Below are 21535 nucleotides of genomic sequence, written 5' to 3'. Positions count from 1 at the left end.
GCAAAGAATTTAACCAAGCTTGCTTATTTTTTAACAGCATTTTATTTTCACTGCTTTTTTGTAAATACGTTTAATCAAAACTGCATTAAATGCTTATAAATAAATTGTATGTCTATATATAGCTTTGATTACTGCATACAATACAGCATTTTTGTAGAACAGTTGAATGGTGAAACATTAAATCAACTTTCAGTAATGGAATAATCTTTTACAGATTTGCCTCCATTATTACACAAAGCTGTGGTTAGTATTTTTATTTGATCTCTTTACTAGCATTTTGTATTATAATTAAAAATAATATTTTGCTACATATATTTATAATTTTTTCCTTAGGATGAAGTAATAACTGGGAAGTATCTGAATGGTAATGTACAAAATTGTTCCCACTTGTGCTTCTAAAAGGAATTAAAACTCAATATCTCACCATAACTTTTTGTGTTCCATTTTTCATGTGCAGCTCTCCTTGATATACTTCATTTTCAAAGGTAATGTGTTACTCTCACCATCCTGGTTTTTTGGTATTATCTTGCACTTTAGATATGATCTGTTTCATTTCCACAGAAACAGGAACATTATGGATGGAATGAAATTGGCACATATGATTACTTTGATTTAGATCTCCTGTGAGTAGTATTTCCTCTTAACAAGGAAAAAGCTGTTTCTCACGATGAAGCAAAAAACATGCATAGAATGAGGCTGAGAATAAATGGCTGCTACAGTTTTCAAAAGTTTTGATAACTAACTTTGTTCATATGTTTCAGAATGACTTCTTAAGGAAATTAGGTGCAGTTCCAGCTTTCTGCCCATCTCCCTTTTTCAGTTCTGCTCCATCCCCCATCCATCCCACTTCCTCCAGCTCCTGGTGACTTTTGAATTATTTGCTAATTTTGTCTGGATTTGAAAGAGCAGTATAAGCCTCAAAGGCAATTCCACTCCTACATATTTTGAGAAAATCAATGGCTGTGTAAAGAAGACACCCTGTAATTAATGGCTCTGCTGAGGGAAAGGCAGCAGACGTTAGTCACCGCACTTCCCTTCTACAAGCAGATCAGAACAGGTATAATGGGGTACCAGGAAGCACATGTATCGCACTGGACTAGCCACAGCACAGCTTGTCTCATGCCTGGAGATGGTACTAATGGCAACACATTGGAAAATTGAGATTATTGTGGGTTGTTGTGGAGCTAGATGAAAAAAATCTATAACTAATTAATTCCGTTCCTCACTGAACCACGTGTTTTCATTGCATTAAATAGGTCAGCTGTTAGTCTCATTAGGCCAGAAAGCCGAATATTCATGTCATTGTGGTATTAGTAGCAGTGTTTGTTCTTCTTATTCTTGTTTTGTCTTGTAATGTGCTATTTTACATGTTATACTATTTTACTGGCATTATTGGTCCTGTTTTCTGTTACAGTTCTAATGTCTGGACAGCAGATATGCTTTCAAAAGTCATGGCATATTTTAATGCCCAGGAAGTTATGTTTACTCTTAGCAGCCTACAGGTTTGTGCCATTTAAAATGCATTAAAAAATTTATTTGAAAAACAACCTCTCTGCCAAAACTAGGTTGTCAGTGATAGAGATGACTAACAGACCTACAATGTAGCAGATGAGTAGGAAATAGGCATAGGATTGTCTTTTTTTCCCCTGAGATTGCAGGGGTATGCAAGGCAGTAATAATAATGAAGCAGACCTTTTTGCTTTTCCTCTGATGGAAAGCAGACACTATAGAAGTTTTCAGGCTTAATGATTGTTTCTGAATTGAGTATATTCCCGTGCTGTTTCTCCACAAAATGGCAGGTTTCTCCCAGATTTTGACTGTGGCTGTAGTTTTGCACTCTTTCTAATGGAATGAGAGGCTCCAGAGCATCCTACAAAATGCATCCACCTTTTCAAGCTCCTCTGAACTCTGTTTTTGTAAATTATCAATGTGGAAGTGATATAGGAAAAAGTCATTGTTCTTTATGCCTGGTCGTTATGATTAGTTATGAGCTGGCTTAAGTGGAGCTGTAGCCTGCTAATCAAAACCTGAGCCCCTCCCTCCTTCGTACGCGCGTGCGCACACACACACACAAAGATTAAAAAAGGCAAGCGTCAAGTGTGCGATCTCTGAGCCTCAGGCACTCCCAAAAGCCCACGGCCATGTAGCTCCACAGCGCTTGAACCTTTTCCCAAGCTCCGTTTCACTGTCACAGCTAATCCAAACCTACGTGAGACTAATGCTGCCTCTTCCCATTTGATTAGATTTATTAACACTTTAATGCTGTAAGCAGGTGTGGATGCCCTAGACAACAAGGACCTAACTATGTTAATATTTGCTGGTGGCAATGCAAGCTAAGCAAAACCAACAAAGAACAGTTTCAATTCAAATTCCAAACCAATTCTGAAATAATTCTGTCAGGAATTAGAAGGGATTTTACTCCAGTCTGGTGCTAATGAGCCTTACAATGCTTTCTGTTCCAATGTTATAATTCCCCTTAGATTTTCAAAACAGGCCTGAGATTGTTAACGGGTAATGCAGTTTGATGTGAGAGAGAATATTTTTTGCCTTACGACCTGGTACAGACTTTTCCTCCCATCTAATTGCATATTTCCTTCCCTTTTTTAAGTAATAATATGCACACGGTACCTGATTTTTTTGAGCTCTTTAAAAGTTGCATTTTCACAGCTCTGCTGTGTGAAGCTGAAAAGCGTTATTACTCTTCTTTATGAAGTGAGAAACCGAGGCATCTTTCTTAAGTGGCTCACTGGAGAATGGCTCGCTCGCAAAGCCAAGAATAGGCTTTAAAAATCACTGCGTTTCAGAATTACATTTAGGTTATTTTTGTTTACAGTTAGTGTTGAGTATAGTTATTCTAGTTGTTGACAACACAGACAGTACAGGAGCTAAGCACTTATCTCTCCTTAAGCGGAGGTTTTCAGGGAGTAAAATGCCCCTACTACAATAGTACAAGTTTTGTGTATATTCTGCATATTTTTCTGTACTTCAGATGTCCATAAAAAGTTACCTGAAGAACCTTTTATACCAGCCTAGGCAACTACTATCCGAATTCCAACAGCTTGATCAGCAGCAGTTCCGAACTGCAATGAAGTATCTCTTCAACAGCAGAAAGGACCATCTTGTAAGTCACTTTGCACTTGGTAGAAAGACAAGCTGCTGTCAGTGGTTTGGATAAATGAGAGAGGGCCAGACTGGGGGTCTCGCAGTGCACACCGTGTGGTTCCTTAGCTGGCTTGGATTAGATTCCAGGAGCCCCTCTTGTTAGCTTGGATTTACTTAACGTAATTCTTGCTGTCTGAAAGTTTGGTGCCAAGTCCAAGTCAGTCATTGGGATTTTCTCTGTAATCAGTGGAGAGAAATGCATCTCCAGAGAATGATCTACCTTCCTGAGCAAGTTTCTACGGTAGGTCAGACCAGTTGTTCTCGGGGAATATCTGCTTCTCTTCAGTGGCTAGAAAGAGAGCCAAGATGACTAAAGAAGGTGAAATTAGTTATCTTCTTGATTAGTTACAGAAGTGTGCAAGCAAACTGTTGGGCAGTTTGGAGGAGAGGTAGCATAACGTCATTTGCTTGCCACTGTGGTGTGTTCCCTATGTGGCCCATCATAAAAAGTCTGGCTTAAAGTCTGTGAGTGCCACGCCAGGAGGATCACTCCTGCAGAGAGGACCTCCACCGCAGGGGTAGGATCATAGCCTGGTGTAGGAGAGCACTTAGCATCTTCCCTGCCGCAAGAAAGGGCCTCCTGCATGGGTAGTGCTGAGAGGATGGAGATTAATCTGGGAGAAAAGGGAGATTGACTGGCCAGAATAAACGGTGTGTAATCCACTATTCAGACAGTGGTGGTGCAGCTCCTGCTGCCCGAGCACACGGGATAGGTGTGCAGCATGCACTGGAAGACAGAGCAGTAGAGCATAAGCACTTTCAACAAACTACATTTTGTCTTCTCAGACAGCATACCCAGTTCTTCCAGGACTGATAATACTGCCTGAACAAATCACCAAGCCCAGGACTATCAGCTCTGAACAGGCTGTCCTAGACATGTTGATTTGAGAGACAGAGCAACCTAATAATCCATCCCTAACCAGGATGACGTTCCCTGGGCTTGGTTCTTTGACGTTACCCCATCTTCTGGAGGGGATGTGTGTAGTAATAGCTGCAAGAAATACTGCATGGGAAAATGTCTATTCTAGAGATGTCTATGTATTCAATTATGTATAAAATAATAACCTTTTGATTCCGATATACTTTCAATTTCCAAGTAACTAGTGCTTTCATGAGAGCACACGCTATAACTTCAGCCATTTGGATTATTTTTCTGTTTTTCATTTTGTCAAAAGATTCAAGCTGGTCTCTGGCCAGTGCCAGAAAGGAATTATCTGAAGTAATGCAACCAGACAGTATTTTGCAGCTATTTTTCATGAGAACAGCACCATATCTTTTGTAGAGTGCTTTCTGTCAGGCCTCAAAATGAACAATGTATTGAATTAATCAGAGAGACATTCTTTTAATGCTTTTTTGCTTGCAGGAAATGGGAAATGTTATTCTTGATTGGGGCAAGACTAGAGAGAGAATTTTTCAAAGCCCAGGAGTAAACAGGACCTTGTTCCTTATAACACTGGATAAATGCTTTCTGGCTCTGAGTGCTTTGGACTGTGTGGATATCCTAAGCCAGGTTTTGCGTCTGTCAGCAGTGAACTATCTCCAACCTGATGTCATTGGGAACCTCCCAAACGTTCTGCTGGAGGATGCTTTCAGAAACTTGTAAGCCATTTATTTTCCAGATGCAATTAATACTATGTAGTATTTTCTGACTATATATACCTTTAAAAAGAGGTTACTATATGGTCTCAGTCTCTTTTCCAGATAGAGCTTTCGGCTTCTGTGTTGCTCTTTCTAAAAACATTTGTCCATGTGTGTAATTTAAAAAAAAATAGTTAACTCATTAGTGAACTAAAATTCCCTTGTATCACTTAGATCAACAGTATTCAAGGACCTCTATGACAAAACCTCAGCAAATACACAGAAAGCTCTGTATGGCTGGATGAAGCAGATGCTACAAAAATCCTATAACAGGAGTGGTATGTTATGTACAAAGTATTTTCTTCTTGCTTATCATAAGAGAAAAACAGTCAGCAAAAGACCTACCCATTGTATTGAATTGTTTCCCAAATTCAACACAGGTCTGTTTAAGAGGAGCTGTCTTGAATAGCTTTGCTCCAGAATACAGTAAACATAATATTTTTGTTATTCACAGCAAATAGTTCTGAAAAGATGCTTGCCCTTCATCTCTTCTGCACAGAGCTCTATGTGAAATCTTTGCACTGAAGTCCTTTTTCTAAGATTTAAATAGGATACAATTGTCAGGTACTCTGCACAGGCATGTTGTTCACTTCTAAACTCCTATTCAGTCTAGAAAAACAGATCTGTCTCAGAACACATTATCCAATGCACTGTTTAAAAATAAAAAAGAAATGCAGACGTTGAAGTTCTACTGCACGTGGCACTATATAATTCAGAAAAGGGATGAGATAAAACCAAAGGTAATTAATTCTGATTTTATGCATTTTGCCACATCTGTTTGCCTTGTTAATGTGCCTTAACCAGATGTGCCACAGCTGGGACAGTGCAGGACAGGCTCCACAAGGGGGCTGTAAAGTGGCAGCAGCACTGACACATCCCAGCAGTGCTGTCATGGGAGCATTTTACACTTTTAGATGTGTATGTTCTTCCTTTTTCCCTTCACATCAAAGGCAGAATGCCCACTTTGCTTCAGAGGAGCTAAATTTGGTTCCTGGGACTTATGCCATTTCAAAACATCAGACTAACCTATGAAGTTGAGAGAAGAAGTTCATGACACTGCTAGGAGGTGGCATCCCTGCCAGTGCATTACCGGGGAAGCAAAGATGCAGAACTTGCCTGATGATACTCAGCAGCCCTGGGAAAGTCCCACAGCATCAGACATGCTGAGTTACGTCTGAAGCATTAGTGAACCCTCAGCCTGTAAATGGTCACCCAGCTCAGAAGGGACTGAGTATTGCCGTACCTCTGGTACCTCCTGGTTGCTGCTTCAAATGCAAAGCAGCGTAGATAAGGTGATTCACTGGGTGCGGACTGATGGCCGGCTAGTTCTGGTAGTATGAGCTGCAGGAGCCATCAGCCCTGAGCAGGTACAGCTGGACTGCTACCACCATCCAGGCTGTTGTCTAAAACAATCTAAAGCTCACTCAGGTGTATCTGCACACCATGTGTCACAGCATGGAGTGCGGGACAACAGAAGAGTCCTGCAATAGTCTGATTTATTCACTTCCTATGTGGCTAGCACTGGGACCACCTGGGAAAAGGGATCAGTGATCTGCAGAAGCAGCACCTTCCTCATTGAAGCTCAGCAGAAAAGAAACTTGAAAGAAGCTTCATATTTGTGGTGTTGATGGGGCCACCTTCCAAGCGTTTTTTGATGGTTTTGGTGACAGAGAGCTCATTGCTGTGCCTCTGTTGTGCCTGCAGGAAGGCAGAGGGGGCTTCTCCAGCATTGCCCCAGTGTGTCGGGCAGCCCCCGCCGCTGCTGGGTGAGCAAGTGATGACATGGCCAGTGCTGGGTCCTGCACCTGGGGAGGAACCATCCCACACACCAGCCAGCGCAGGCTGGGGCTGAGCTGCTGGGGGCAGCTCTGCGGAGAAGGGCCTGGCAGTGCTGGTGGGCAGCACGTTGCCCATGGGCCAGCAGCATGCCCGTGTGGCCCAGAAGGCCAGTGGTGTCCCGGGGTGCACGAGGAGGAGCGTGGCCAGCAGGACGGGGGAGGGGATCCCCCCCCTCTGCTCTGCCCTGGTGAGGCCGCGTCTGGAGTGCGGTGTCCGGTGCTGGGCTCCCCAGGTCAGGAGAGACAGGGAGCCGCTGGAGAGGGGCCAGCGGGGGCTGCGGAGGTGATGGGGGGCCCGGAGCATCTCCCCTGTGAGGGGAGGCTGAGAGAGCTGGGCCTGTTCAGCCTGGGGAAGACTAAGACAGGATCTTATCAATGCATATAAACACCTTAAGGGCAGGTGCTAAGAGGACAGGGCCGGGCTCTTTTCAGTGGTGCCCAGCGGCAGGACAGGGGCAACGGGCACAAGGTGCGGCACTGGAAGCTCCACCTGAACACGAGGCAGAACTCCTTTCCCTGGAGGGTGCCGGAGCACGGGCACAGGCTGCCCGCAGAGGCTGCGCTGTCTCCTCCTCTGGAGACGTTCAGAACCCGCCTGGATGTGGCTCTGTGTGACCTGCCCCAGGCGACCCTGCTGTGGCGGGGGCTGGGCTGGATGATCCCCAGAGGTCCCTTCCAGAGCCTGTGTCATCTGGCTTCTTATGTCTTAGAGTCAAACCTTTTAAGAAATGTCTTTGTCGCTCAGCCAGTTAGTGCGTTCCATGTATTAACAGCCCTGAGGTGCTGAGGGATGAAGCATGCTTGTAGCCCTTACAAAAACAAGAGGCTGGAACTTCCAAATTTTGTACCTTATTTAAAAATAACAAAACAGGTTTTGGGGATCACATCTACCATGCTTAGTAATTGCCAGTCTGTTTCACTGAAGGCCACAGTCAGCATCCTTAAATTGTGCTAGTTCTTTTGTTTAATTTTGCTGTCCTATCTTTCAACTCTCTTAATATTCCTGAGGTAATATCACTTAAAAAAAAAAAGGCCTGACAGTTCTGCTGGGAGCATCATCGTCTCAGCTAAGGAGCTTAGATCTGTGTTTGCAAAAAATCACTTACTAAATGGGATTCTTCTGCTTCTGATATTTATAGGCTGGGGCTTTTTGGATACTGAAAACTCTTCAAAGTGCACAGATGATTTTATTCTAACAGAGTTGTTATTATCAGCGCTGCTGAGGAATGTGTTCAGAGGTATCACATGCTGAGCCATCCAAATTATGACACCTTGGAGAAAATACTTATTTTGTGGCTCCAAGTACCTGTCTAGTCAATAAATATTTTCTTGTCAGGGATATTTGGATCTTGATTTAATTTTCAGTCCTTGGGAGAATGTTACTAAACGAATGACGTTTTTTAACTGTTACACAGTACTTTGTATTTTGCCAACCTATTTTTATATAGGTACGTAAATGATTTTTCATTTTCTCCATTATTGCTATTGCATATTGCTGAAATAAGTGGTATCATTAATTATAATATATAAGATATATAAAATGTTACAAAGTATCATGACTTCCTGATGTTCTTAAATAATACATTTGATTAGGAGAACTGAATTTTAAAAATGCTGCTCCATATTTAATACTATTGGTTTCATTTTTCCTGTCCCATCCATTTTATATTTTGACATCATAAAACATTAATAATTTTCATATGAGAAAACTTCAGACATTTGAAACACTTTCATTTTCATCAAAAAATATATGGGCTCATAAAAATGTAGTACTAAAATCCAGCTGATGGAGGGAACCTGACTCTCTCTGCTAAGGATTTTTCTGATTTGCAGATTTTTGTAAAATTATTTACCAATAACAGGTTACTGGGTACAATGTATTTGAAAAATAACAGCTTTCTTAACATTGTAGTGATTATTTATTTGTACAAAACAGAGTTCAATGAATCAACTTCTTGGGTCAGTGCAGAAAACTTATGGATTTTGGGAAGATATATGGTCCATCTCCCGTTAGAAGATATTCTGAAAATTAGTCTCGATGAAGTAAGTAATTTCATTGTTCTTCAGGTAACTGCGGTTGGATATATCATTGTCAAGTGATGTCAGCTACTAACAATGTGAACACAAATGCAAACTCAAACATGAAAAATAGGTTTATATATTTTAATTACTTAAATATGATGTGAATCCAAATCCATTGTCAACCAAATATTCTTCTCTTTTTGGAATTTGAAAGTGCCTATCATTAATATGTAATTATTTATCTGTATCAGAATTCTGTGACTTGTACTGAAAGATAGGGACCAATGACAGAAGAACCTCAAATTATTTGACAGTTTGGCAGAGAATTGCTCACTCAGCTTTGCCTTCAAAAATTCTGTATTATCCAAATCTATCTTCTACCTTTCTCTATAACATGAATGGAATAAGTTATTATAGAGCATCAAATATATTTTATTGAATGCAATTGTGTCATAATCCTGACACATGATTTTGTTTGCACTGGTCAGATAAGACTATTCATTAGCTATGACAATGCCACAAAACAGTTGGACACAGTGTATGACATCACACCAGAGCTTGCACAAGCTTTCCTGGAAAGAATAAACTCATCAGGATTTGATATGAGAAACACTTCAACTATCTACAGGCAAGTATGTTAGATCTACTGCTTTTCTTTTGCTTTTATGGCTGTGTGTGGAGAGGATGAACAAGGAAGGAGGAAAGAGAGGAGCAATAAGTAGCTGATGGAAGTGTTGGTGTGGCATAACTTTTCCCTTCCAGCAGAAAAATCTAGGCTGAAATCCAACCCTGTTTAGCAACAGTGAAGAACTGCTACTTTATGAATTTTTGGAGGTGTGCCTGATTAGCTAATGCTTTGTCTCCTGCTGCGCAGTGAGGAGTTGGCTGTAGTATTAGTAGGAGAACTATAGCAGTATCTGGGGGACCCAGTCGAAGCTCCATCACATTGCACAGTGCCGCAATAAAACAGAGACATGAGTTGCCTTGGCTGTTTGAATCACAGAAGATAGGTGTTTTGTGGAAATCATGTTAGTTAGGTTTGAAGGAGGAAATTGTAACTCATGCCAGCCAGGTGTGCAAGTGGTTTTTCGTTGATGTGGGTGTCACCAGAGAGGTCACAAAGCTCATCCTGCTGTCCTCTTTGTCCTGCAGGGCAGAGACAAGCCATGCTTAAACACTTGAGACTGTTAGCATATAAGCAGAAAACTGCATCTTCAGGGCTGTCAAATCAGCACTGAACTTACTTTAACAATAATAAACGAAAATAAACTGCTCTTACTCATAAATATACAGTGAACATGAGCTATCTGCAAGAGTGCTGTACTCCACGTTTACATTTACACTGTTGTGTCAATGGATGTATTTAGTCCCAAGACACCACTGTCTGAAGTTATTTGTAGTCTCCTTGGGGGATACCTTGGAGTTTTAAACTAATGGAGAATATGCTTTATGGCTTCAGAGCTCCTGTCATTATTGCAATGTAACTCACTGACTTTCGTGAAGTATTGCTGATTGTTGGAGGTGTAAGTGGGAGAAGAATTATGCCCGCACTCCAAATTTCGATGTCAGAAATCTTAAAAATGATTTTACCACTCCAGAGAGGTGTCACATTCTCACAGATGAGAGAAATGCCATGCTCCATAATCCTTAATATATTCCATTTTTACAACACACTTATTTTATATTACTCATTTTAACCATACTGATGATTTAAATGCACTTTTACTTTTAAGGAGTAGTATTATTCATTGGTGTTAATCCCAAAGGAGATGAAGAGCCCTTGGTGGCTATGCAATAATGCATCAGAGAGTAATTATTTGTTATAAAAATGCTGTTATAGATGTTCTTTGATTTGTATGTTAGTTTGATGATGTCCATGAATTCAGATGGGCTGCTGAAGCAGTATTTTGTGATACTGCTAAGCAGGTTGTTGTTGAGGGACTAGAGGAACTAACAGCTAAGCCTTTCTGCGCTGCAGAATTTTACTGTTTGTGATAGTGCTGCAGTGTTGTCCACTGTTGATTTAAATCACATCCAGACATTATTGCCTGGACTCTGCCTACGCCTGCATCGTTGAATTGCTAAAAAACAGAGTGTAGCAGGAAAGCTGGGCTTTGGCCACATCTTTGTAGGTTCTTGTTCTGTGTAAATTATGAAAACAAAGGCTGAGAGTTCACAGGGACAGGGGATTGATTCAGGCTTCATACAAACAAATTAAATCACCGTCACTATAAAGTTTAAAGTCCAGAGGGAGTGATACACAGTTCAGACCTCTTTCTTTGCAGGGCTGCAGGTAATGACAGTAAATATGTGCAGGGGTTAAGTCAGAAGGGCACTTACAGCAGGCGCTTACCCTTGGTGGTATGACTGCTTCTCCCCACCAGCTATGGTTGTGGTTGTGCTTTACAGAGGTTAATGGAAAAGCTGTCTTAAATAATACGGCACAGGTACTGTGAAGACAAATCAGCTCCACATCTGGTTCACGACACTGCCTTGCAAACTGCGGTGCTGGCACAGCTGAGCTAGTGAACCTCAACGCATTTTCTCCTAACCGGTGTTGAACAGGACAGGTCTCCAGCCATTCGCCAGTCATATGTTTGATGTGAAATACAGCAGGCTTTGTTTAAACCTGAAACAATAAAGAGGCTGTGTCAGGCTCTAGCTGCTGCTCTGACGCATGAATGAGTTACGTTGCATGTGAAACCCAAGTGGGATTGAGAGTTCAAAACATCCAGTCAATCCAGAAAAGAACTCCGCAAGCCACTCTAGAAACCTATTAATAACTCTCCACCCTTTTCAAAGCAGAGATTATACTGCGAATTCTGTCAAGGGGAGTGAAGTCATTAGCTGGGAAAATCCAGCCATGGGCAGATGGAACCTGGAAAGTTAAATTTTTGACAGCACAAGCAATCTGGGTCAGGTTCAGCTGAATACAGAGAACAGTGCGTGTGTCTCATACCCCGGTTTCAGGCTGTGTGGAGTTGTAAAGATTGCAGTTTAAGGCACTAATGACAAATTACTCAAGTTTTGAGCACAAGTAGGGTATACCATGCTGTATTTCTGTTTCCTCAGAGTGACACCTTTTATGCCAGAAGTTAGCTAATGTATTTCTTCTGTATAGGCTGGGTTTATTGGTTTGCTTTTATGATGACATGGAACAGATGGATGCAGCTGTGGCCCGGGCTTTACTTCATCAAATGATTAAGTGCAATCACTTGAGAGGTTTCCAGGCTGAGGTTCAGAAGGTAAGTACAGTATTTTCTCTTCTTGCCTAACTTAATCCTAAAAACAGGGGAGGAGGGACTCTTCTTGAATATGGAAAGAAAAGAGTGAAAAATGACTGGGATTAAGAAATAAGTGAAAATAGTTCTCGAGCATATCATGCAAAGAATAAAAGCCAATTTTGTTTTTTTTCTTTTACAGTGCTCATTCTTTTCTTGTTCTGTTTCCTCCTGTCCCATACTCCTTTCACAACTGCGGTTCTATTTCTGAATTTTTATGAAGTGTGTGGTCACTAAATGGTTGCCAATGTCTATTCCAGAAACTTCAGCTAAAGTTTTGGGTGCTAATGGAAATTAGTTCTTGGCAGATATTTTTTTCCCCCATCTGCTTTTTTTGTTTGCTTTAGCTCAAATCTCAGCTACTGAACACTGCCATGCAAAACCAGACATTGAATGATATCGTTGGATCTCTGTCAGATGCTGTGGTTGGACTAACTTCAAGTCAGCTGGAATCTTTGTCACCTAAAGCGGTGCATAATGCTATTGCAACATTAAACCAAGTCTCTGGGTGGGCAAAAAGCCAAGTTATGATTTTATCCAGTAAATACCTCTCTTATGAAAAGGTATCTCTGATAACAGCTTTCCTACCTTCTCTTTTTAAAAGTGATTTTTTTTTTTAACGATAACCATAGATTTTGAAAAGTTTAGTACAAGATTTCTTTTTAGTACTTAGTGGTCTGAAAATTTTGTTTGAATCAAATAAAACCATCCAAGACTGTACCTCCCAAAGTAATCCTCAAGTAACAGAGAGAATGTCTATTTGTATTTGGCAGTTGTATATATTATTTTTTCTGTGTCACTGCCCTAAGCAGAATTTGCATGATCAGAGATCCCAGATTCAAATATATTGTAATGGAAGGAATCAGGGTCCTCTCTGAAGTTTCAAAATAATAGTGTTGATTTATTTGTTAACTTTTGCTTTTGAATGAGTCTACTGTTCACAAGCCAGAAAACTTTCTTTTTGTGCTGTTATCTCTGCAGGTCTTATCATTTTATAATGTTAGTCAAATGGGCGCGTTGGTAACTGGTATTAGCACCCAGTCATTCTACAGCATGAACCCGAAGGAGCTTTCTCAGATTATTCGAGGCACAACATCCCAGTACTTATCCGACTTGTCGCCTGCGCAACAGCAAGGGATCCTCAGGAAGGTGATCATGAACTCGAGGGTGTAGCAGGTTCTTTCTGTACAAGGGCACAACAACCAGATATGCACAGCACGATTTAAAATATTGTCACTGAGACGTGTGGTTTGGCTCGATGGTCCATATTTCTAATGTTATTTTCTGAACACCGAGTATATTTTGAAGGCTCTCTCTTGCTTAGTTCCATGGCAGTTTTAATACTGACATGTTTTTCCTTTATCCTCTTAAGAAAAATATTACACAGAGTAGAAAGAAGGGCAAATCCTGTAAATCTAAGCATCAGTTCTGAAATGCCATGTGTTTATCTGTTCCTCTCTTTAGATAGCTGCATCTGGAGATTTTTCTTCATCAGTCAAAGACATACAAGGAGCTTTCTTTAAAGAAATATCTCTTTCTGGGTTATGGAAGCAGACTGAATATAATTCTTCAATGATGAAAGAAAAAGAACTCAGAAGAAGCCAGGTAAAAATTGCTATACAGTTCCCATTCCACTGCAATTTAGTATGATGGAAGAATCAGAAAAGTGTAATACATATATGTTCAAGGAGCATAGGTGAAAGGAAGGAACTGCCCCAAAATGTGTCTTGACATAAACAACAGGAGGACATTTAGAGCCTAGGCAGCATTATGAAACAATGCTGCAGAAAGGGGAGCATTAATATGCTGTTTAAAAGTCTTCAAAATTCTGCCACATACATTCTTGCTTTCCAGTACCGTATAGTAGACATTTACATGTACAATCGGCCCTTTGACTGTTCAGAGATGAAAGAGGACCAAGTGATATCCAGAGGTCCCTTCAAACCTAAATCGAATTCAGTGGTTGTGTGCCGTGGACATCTTTAACATCATCCCATAATGCCAGACAGTGATGTCTTGTCTTGTGAAGAAGGAATTCAGCACTGGATGCCAAACCTTTTGGTTGGCCAAGCTGGCTTTAGAGTGCGTAAGAGTTAAGTGTACAAAAACCTTGCAGTAGTTATTGTATCTTCCAACTGGATTACCTAAGCTTAACTTTAATGTGGTGAGTTTTATTTCAGGCTTTGTATCTGTATGAATTGCTGTCTAAGAAAAACTATCCTGTTGACCTTCTAAGGTATGGATGAGAGTCTCTCTTGCAACGGGGTTTAAGTCTAGTTTTGTGATGAGAGCAACTCTGAGGTAAACAGTATGTGGTTATTTTGTGCTCTCTTATGTTTATTCATTCCTTGATACCACAGGATAATTCACCTTCCTCATTAAAAAGGGTCTCCAAATCAAAAATCAGAGTCAAAGCATTGCAGAGGTTTGGGTATTTTAAGGCTCAGTGGCTAATTTTCAATTTGATTACATTTTTACTTTCAATTACAAGAAATGGGAGAGGTGGTCAAGAAACTGTATCTTAGGACATGGTTGTGAGGAGTAAGGACTAAATCCTGCTCAAATATTCAAAACATTGAACTTTGCTTTTCCTATCAGCACAGGACAGCTTGTGAAAGGAGTAACTTGTCAAGTCATTGAAAGTATGGGCACAGACATTTTTTTAAACAACTTTAAATTCTTTGAAATGAATCTTCATCTGCTTTCTCCATATCAGGTAAAACTAAAAGAAGACTTTGTGTCCATAAATATAACTACCCAATATCTAAATTGTAGTTAAATTAAAATTTGGTTAATTCTGTTTTTATTTTTTCAAAATCTTTTGTATGTGAACATGTCTGTTAAGATACTTTATTTAAGTCTTTTAGGTGTGAATTTGTCTGTTATCATACTTCATTTTGACAACCTAATTTGTCACTTACAAACTGCAAGAAATTCCTACAGTCCTTCTAACTTGCTAATTCATGAGTAATCTGTTTGGAAATGTATATATAAGTTTCAAAACCATACAAATGCTCTCATGCACCCAAATATAGGATGCTTCTTCTCTAATGTCTACAAAAAGAAAGCTCTAAACTACTTTAAAAAAAAAACAAAAAAGAAAACCAAAGAAAAATGCTCTCTAAAGAGATAATATGCAGTTTTGTATATACTAAACTATAAGCTGTAATAAACAAACTAAATTTTCATTCTTCCTCAAAATTTCTAAATGTTTATGATCTTGAATTTTTGTTGGTTTTAGGTTAATTGTTTGGCTTGGAAGTTTTGGAAAGTCTCCAATGCATCTATTCCTCCTTTCCTCTTACTGGTGCTTCCGTGAGTTACATCTTAACTACTTTATGTTACTGCATTCATAGCAGTACGTTGAGTAGTCCTGAGAGCACTTCTTTAATAATCTCTTCAATGCTAAGAAAACTGGTGATCCATAATTTATAAAAAGTGGTTGCTAACTGTAGCCAAAATCTGTGTCAAGTGAAAGCTGGTAATACTTGGTGTCTTTTAATATAGCCCATTTTTATCACAATTGTGGATTCCTTTTCATCCTTGAAATCAGTCCCCCTCGAAGCACTCTGTGCGCACACTGAATCACAGTGTGGTGGTGTGGCAGCAATGAAAAAGCTTGAAGTGTTGCTGCTTATACTGTTGCTGATGTCTGCTAAAATAAAGGTGTTAGTTCATTGGGCTTTCTTAAACATGTTCAGAATCAAAAAACTAACATAAATGTAGGTTTTGCTAGTTTGTTTTGGTTTGTTTGTTTCTTGATTGTTTTGGAGTTCCCCCCCTCTAGGTTGTGAGACTTGGTTTGTTTATTTTTTTAGGAATTTTTTTGAGAGTGGATATGTAAGACAAAGCCATTGGGTACCTCCCAAGCATACTGCTCTGTATGCTTAAAAATATTTCAGTGTGTTTAAAGACATTTTTGTAAGTTAGAAAAACTTTGCATTATGTAAATAGCCAAGTAATATTCAGTGACGCCTTTTTTCCTTAAAAAAAAAAATAATAATTGTACCTTAATAGGAACTCCTGAATTGTACAAATTGTTCATTCCTCTTTTTCTTAACCTTTCTTTCTTCCTACGTGCTTAAAGGGATAAAAGGGAATGAGAACTATTATTTTCCTGAAATATTTTTAATTGAAAAGAAGTAAGAAAATGAAAGAATTCCATTTGAAAAGGCATTACTCTCTTTAAAAAGCAATGAAATAATAATAGAAAGGCTTTAATGCAAGGCTTTCTACATGCTACAGCACCAAGTTGTTTGGCCAACAGTTGCATATTGCTTGTTGAGGGTCATCAGAAGTCACTGGTGCTCTTGCCTACAAACCCTGGTAAGGCTGGGCTGGCGCAGCTCTGGGATACGGCTTTACATGCAACGGCTGCCTGCTGCTCTGGGTGGAGAAGAACAGCATTTTGTTTAATATGGCAAGCCTTCTTGGACTTTGATAAAAAGGAGGCCTACTTTAAAACTACTTCTTGTCCTTAACCCACCCACCGCATCTTCACTCATCACAGAATTATTCCTAATAAAAAGGAGGAAGGGGAAAAGTTTGTAAACTGTTGACAGTCTTGTTTCATACAGTGTTAAAGCATCTCAGAGCACTTCCATCTGCTTGCAGCTATTTATAACCCTCAGCCACTTTTTGAAGTAAAGTTCATGTGCTGATGAACTAGAAGAAGATGTAAGTTAAAGTGTGTATTAATTGCAACTTTTCTGGCCTGGCCAATTTATAATTTTTCAGATCCAGACTTGTCTTTAAATTCTTCTGTCATCATAGATTTTATGGGTGTGGTTATGCATGTATGAAGATCAGGTTTATATTCTGACACTGTTTAAATTCTTTCTGCAGGACTGAGTACCTGGAGTATGTTTCAGGCCCTTTGTGTGTCCCTTTCATTGGAAGTCTGGGGAAGATTGAGATGGACCTTTTCAATCCAAGCCTTCACAAAAAGAACGCTGTCCTGCAAAAAGTACAGGAGTGCTTGGTAGGTATAGCTGGGAGGGGTCAGCAGGGGAGGGGGAACTGCAGAAACAGTAATCTGTAACTAGCCACTGACAATTCCAAACTGAGTGAAGTGGTTGATTGGTTTTCTCTCCCTGTATTGTAATGTGGTGCATCACAAAGTTATCCTGCCTACTTGTACTGTCTGGTCCACACACACATGCCCATGGTCTCCTGTGTAGAGACAGCAACCTGATACACAGGCTCTCCTGCTCTGTGGTTGTGTGCTGAAACTGTAGCTGGTGGATGCTGAGAGCCCAAAAGGCAACACACAGCGTGATGATTTCTTATTTAGACTATCACCTAGCTCCGATAAGCTTAGTGTCAAGGCCCCAAGCAACCGGGTGTAGCTGACCTGCTTTGAGCAGAGGGGGTGGACTAGGCAACCTCCAGCGGTCTCTTCCAAACTTAGCTGTTCTGTGGTTCTGTTATACACATACGTATTGCTGCACTGCGTTTTGTCCAGTAATATCAGTCACCACCTACATAAGGTCTTGACTTACCCATCTGTATTCTTATGAGTTTTTTGTGTACTGTTTCAGTTTTATTGTTCCCTGCTTAAGGAAACCTTTTTATAGCTTCCTTAAGAATTTTCCTTGACTCCATGCATGTTACGAAGTGTTCTTATGAAATGGCATTACTGACCATGGTGAACTGGCTGGGACAGCCTGGAGCTGACCCATTTGCACCTGGAGTTGTTCTCCCCTGCTCCAAGTGTTGCTAGTCCTGTAGAGCTGCGCGTGGCACAGGAGGCTCTATGGGAGAGGTGGTGGTACCAGCAGGATTTTGTGACTGCTGCTGTCTAGGAGCTGCAGCAGTCACACCAGTTTTTAGGTGGAACTTGTTCTTTGATGTAGCTGCAAATATTCATGTCCTTATACATATTAACCAGCTGTATAATCCCTTGTGTTTTGGCAGCTGCTTGAGAAACCCCTAGAGCTAAGCCTTCTGACAGCAAGAGCTTGTGGCCCCTTTGTCACAAGGGGCCATGTGAGGGCTCTGCTGCCAGGCAGAACTGCACCACCTCTGCAGGTGGAGATTGTGGCAGGAGATTTAGTTTTAACTAATTTTTTATGTGTGCTTCAATATGGAATAAAGAATACACTGAAAGCTCCGACAAGTGTTTGTTAGATATCACCAGTTGCATCGGTAAAAGAAAAATTATGAAGCAGTCTCAGCAGAAATCATAGATTAGGTTGCCAGTGCAAACTGTTGTCTCTTTGTTCCTTAAAGGGTCACAGAGCTTAAATGTGTTGTGGTGCAATTGAGTGATAGAGGGCAAGAGCCAAGATGAGCTCTGCCAACAAGGTAAATGCTTCTTGTTTCAGAACGGCTCTGTTGCTGATGAATATGATGTTGACCTACTTGGAAATCTAATCTGCCACTTACCTCCAGACTTTCTGCACGACAGAATGTCCCTGAAGGCAATGGCAACAGCCCTTCATCAATTCAAACTCTGCCAAGAGCTCAGCCACGAGCAGAAGACTGAAATTAAATACAAACTCCTTGAGTTATATGGGTAAGATATTAGATATACCACCTTGCTTATGCTGAGGGTTAAACCATGCAAATACCAACCGTTTGCTTTGCCCAGATAGAACTTCAATGAAAACAACACAAAACAACTTCTATCACTGCCCAAGCTTGGGGTCTCTGTCCACTAGAATGACATTTCTGTTCTTGTGAGTAACATGATAACTGCAGAACAAAATACATCCCCAGGGACACCCTGCATGACTTAATTCCCAGAGGAAAAGGTGAGAAAGTATAATGTTAAGAGGAGGGGCAGGCAAACAGACTCTCTGGCATGGCAAGAGAAAGGGTGTTAGAGGCAAAAAATGGTGTAGGAATACAAAGAATGGGAAAATGGAAGTGGGATACTCAGTGTGCTGGTGTGAGGAGAGAAATAAAGAGGACTGCAAGCACCGGTTGTAATGGGAGACAGCTAGAGAAGAAGCAGAAAGATATAAAGTTCAACCAACTGAAAGAACAAAGCAGACGGCGTGTTAGATGTCATTAATGAGTCAGTTCAGGAGGCTGGTTGGAACCACACTGCTGTATCAGTCATGCAAAGAACAGAGCCATCCTCTCTCTGGCAAGAATATACTGTTTCTCTCGGCATTGTCTCTTTAGAAGTATCTTGCATTTGAAAAGGGAGACAGAATGCGTGGCTTCTAACCATCCGTCCCTTCAGCCCCAAAGTCTGTCACTTGATCATTTTAGTTGCTCATTCAGCTTCCTCCTAGTCAGTATTTTTCTAGTAATGGAACAGCTATATTTTCACCAGATCCCATCCCTACGTTAATCTTGACGCAGATCCATTTTATTGAATTGTGACACGCTGTGCTAAAAAATATATTTTATTTAGAAAATATTTGTCTAGTCAAACATCCTCGTAGTGCAGCAACAAACCAAATAAAGTTTTCTTTGAGAACATGCACGAGTAACAGATTTCTTACTACCATCTTCTTCTGGCTCTTGCAGGCTGAAAATCACTTACCCAAGTGTTTTAAGTCAACCACCAGCTGGGTTGGCTGATGTTTGTCAGATTTGTATAAAACAAATAGGCCAAACCTGCACAAAGCTAAGCTACATGCATTTTGAAACCCAGCACCACTCAGAACTGAACCTGAACTTCATTTTTAAGACACATAAATAATTTTAGCGTGTTATTTCAAGAGAGATGGTACCTGTCATAGAATTGATTTCTCATACAGCAACAGCAGTGGCATAGGTGTCATTAGATGTGGCTCTCCAAGGTGTTTGATCTGCCTTCCATACCTCTTGATGTTGCAGATGAATGAAATAGCAGACAGTAAAACCAGGGAGCTAATAAGGTATGGATTGAAATCTTCTGTTCCATCACCTGAGATTCGTGTTTCTGTCCCTTAATTTTAAAAGGCAGCATTAGCAGCAGACTGGTGGCACACCGAGTTACTTCCCGAAGTTGCTGAGTTTCAGAATGAGGGGAAAACTGTCCACTTCTCCTAAGTGTGCATGGACCTGTTACTCAGAAATGTTGACCACCCATAGCTGCTGCTGACATCAGGGAAGGTTACAGTTGCCCAACACTAATCAAAAACAGCCCCTGTGCCACTGCGAGTAGTTAAGCATTAGAATAGAGGAGGGTGGGATTTTTTTTATAAGCAAGTATGGGCAAGTATTGCGTGCTTGAAGTATCATTGGTATATAAGGACAAAACATTGGTCCTTAGGATAAGATTCCTGTAAAAAGAATGGGTTTGATTTTGGTTATGAGGTTTCTACTTCTCTTTTGATATAATCTTGCAGGTTATGTTGCTGTATGAACCTGATAGAAAATGGTAAATTTTCTTCTTAAAAAAGAATTATTTCTCCTCGCTTAATGCTGTAATGCTAAGAATACTATTGAGGGAGAGAGTTCTATTACCACAATATTTGAAGGCTTTTTCTGAATATATTGAGAATTCCACTAATGCCCTATACAGAGAGATGAGAAAATGCAATCTGATGTTAACAAGCATAAATCATCACATTGGCATAGAAATGTGTTTTCTATATGATACAGTATAAGAAAACCTCTGAAATTTTAGTATTTAGTATAATTTTGATTGCAAACATTCCTCATTAATACAATTTTCTGAATTATTTCTTCAGCTCCCCAAACAACTGGACAGCTGAAACAACATTAGATGTTGGACCATTCATAGCTCTGCTGTCAAAAGCAGAATTAAATGCCCTTGCTGAAAAGGTATGCTTTTATTATAATTTTTTAATTTGTAAAAGGTAATGTTAGAATTTGGATTTGTGAATATCATAACGCGGTCTAAATTATGTAACCTGAATGCTAAACAAGGTAAATAATTCTCTTGGCAGGGAACCATGGGTTAATGTTTCACACATTCTTGACTCCATCATAATGTCTTGAGATTTCTTCTTGAAAGTAATGGTAGTATAAGCAATTTATTTTCACATACACAATGATAATTGTACATTGTCACCTAGATAAAAAAAACAGTGCGTTTATAGTGACACAGACTCAAAACATTTTTAGTACTTTACACCTTGCAGTGTTGTTTCCTCCATTCCCCTGCCTTCTAACCATAAAAGTATGTTTCTTATCTTGTTAATAACGGGATCATACTGATCACATTTTCATTTACTCATGTGGCCCTTTGCCCTAGGGGCAGCATAGCACACATAACAATAACTGATAGCCTCAGCATTGCACTTTGTAGTTTCTTTGCCCTCTTTAGTTCTTATAATCTTGTAATTTTTATGTATAGGAGTAATCTATACTGGAATGAGGATTTCATTCTTCAGCAGAAATATGTGAGCCCAGTCAGCAGCTTTTCCTCAGGAGATAATTCTGATAATTGACCATATAGTATAGGACTCAACTGAAATGAAGGTGTCTAGCAAGGTGGAGGAGAGGGGTCAAAAAGCCTGAAAAGGGTGAACAGGTTAAAGTTATTTTTCATAATTTAATTGGGTTTCTATCCTCAATTCTTACACTTATCTGGCAAATTTAAGATAAACAAAATAAGGTACTTTCTGTACTGTGCATAGTAAAATGGTGGAACTCATTGCTACAGGAGGGTCTGGACAGATTCCAGTC

General features: G+C 40.1%; 1 protein-coding gene across 8 annotated transcripts in view; it reads left to right on the top strand.

The window, feature by feature from the left end:
- OTOA (otoancorin) overlaps window positions 1-21535 on the top strand; it is a 40864-nt gene that overhangs the window by 3257 nt on the left and 16072 nt on the right. For 4 of the 8 annotated variants that reach the window (XM_037383788.1, XM_037383785.1, XM_037383787.1 and 1 more), the window contains exons 3-21: window positions 215-243; window positions 334-364; window positions 458-485; window positions 1415-1502; window positions 2990-3121; window positions 4526-4761; window positions 4975-5078; window positions 8575-8681; window positions 9149-9288; window positions 11782-11905; window positions 12289-12504; window positions 12923-13090; window positions 13406-13546; window positions 14122-14177; window positions 14540-14657; window positions 15183-15256; window positions 16787-16922; window positions 18268-18458; window positions 20575-20668. In XM_037383788.1, the coding sequence (XP_037239685.1) occupies window positions 215-243; window positions 334-364; window positions 458-485; window positions 1415-1502; window positions 2990-3121; window positions 4526-4761; window positions 4975-5078; window positions 8575-8681; window positions 9149-9288; window positions 11782-11905; window positions 12289-12504; window positions 12923-13090; window positions 13406-13546; window positions 14122-14177; window positions 14540-14657; window positions 15183-15256; window positions 16787-16922; window positions 18268-18458; window positions 20575-20668 (2213 nt within the window). The remainder of the gene's footprint in view (window positions 1-214; window positions 244-333; window positions 365-457; window positions 486-1414; window positions 1503-2989; window positions 3122-4525; window positions 4762-4974; window positions 5079-8574; window positions 8682-9148; window positions 9289-11781; window positions 11906-12288; window positions 12505-12922; window positions 13091-13405; window positions 13547-14121; window positions 14178-14539; window positions 14658-15182; window positions 15257-16786; window positions 16923-18267; window positions 18459-20574; window positions 20669-21535) is intronic. The other 4 variants (XM_037383790.1, XM_037383789.1, XM_037383791.1 and 1 more) reach the window with 3 other exon arrangements.

Source organism: Falco rusticolus, chromosome 4, assembly GCF_015220075.1.
Source record: "Falco rusticolus isolate bFalRus1 chromosome 4, bFalRus1.pri, whole genome shotgun sequence".
NCBI classification, from domain to species: Eukaryota; Metazoa; Chordata; class Aves; order Falconiformes; family Falconidae; genus Falco; species Falco rusticolus.
The sequence above is the reverse complement of the archived record's forward strand: the minus strand, read 5'-3'. Positions and strand labels throughout refer to the sequence as shown.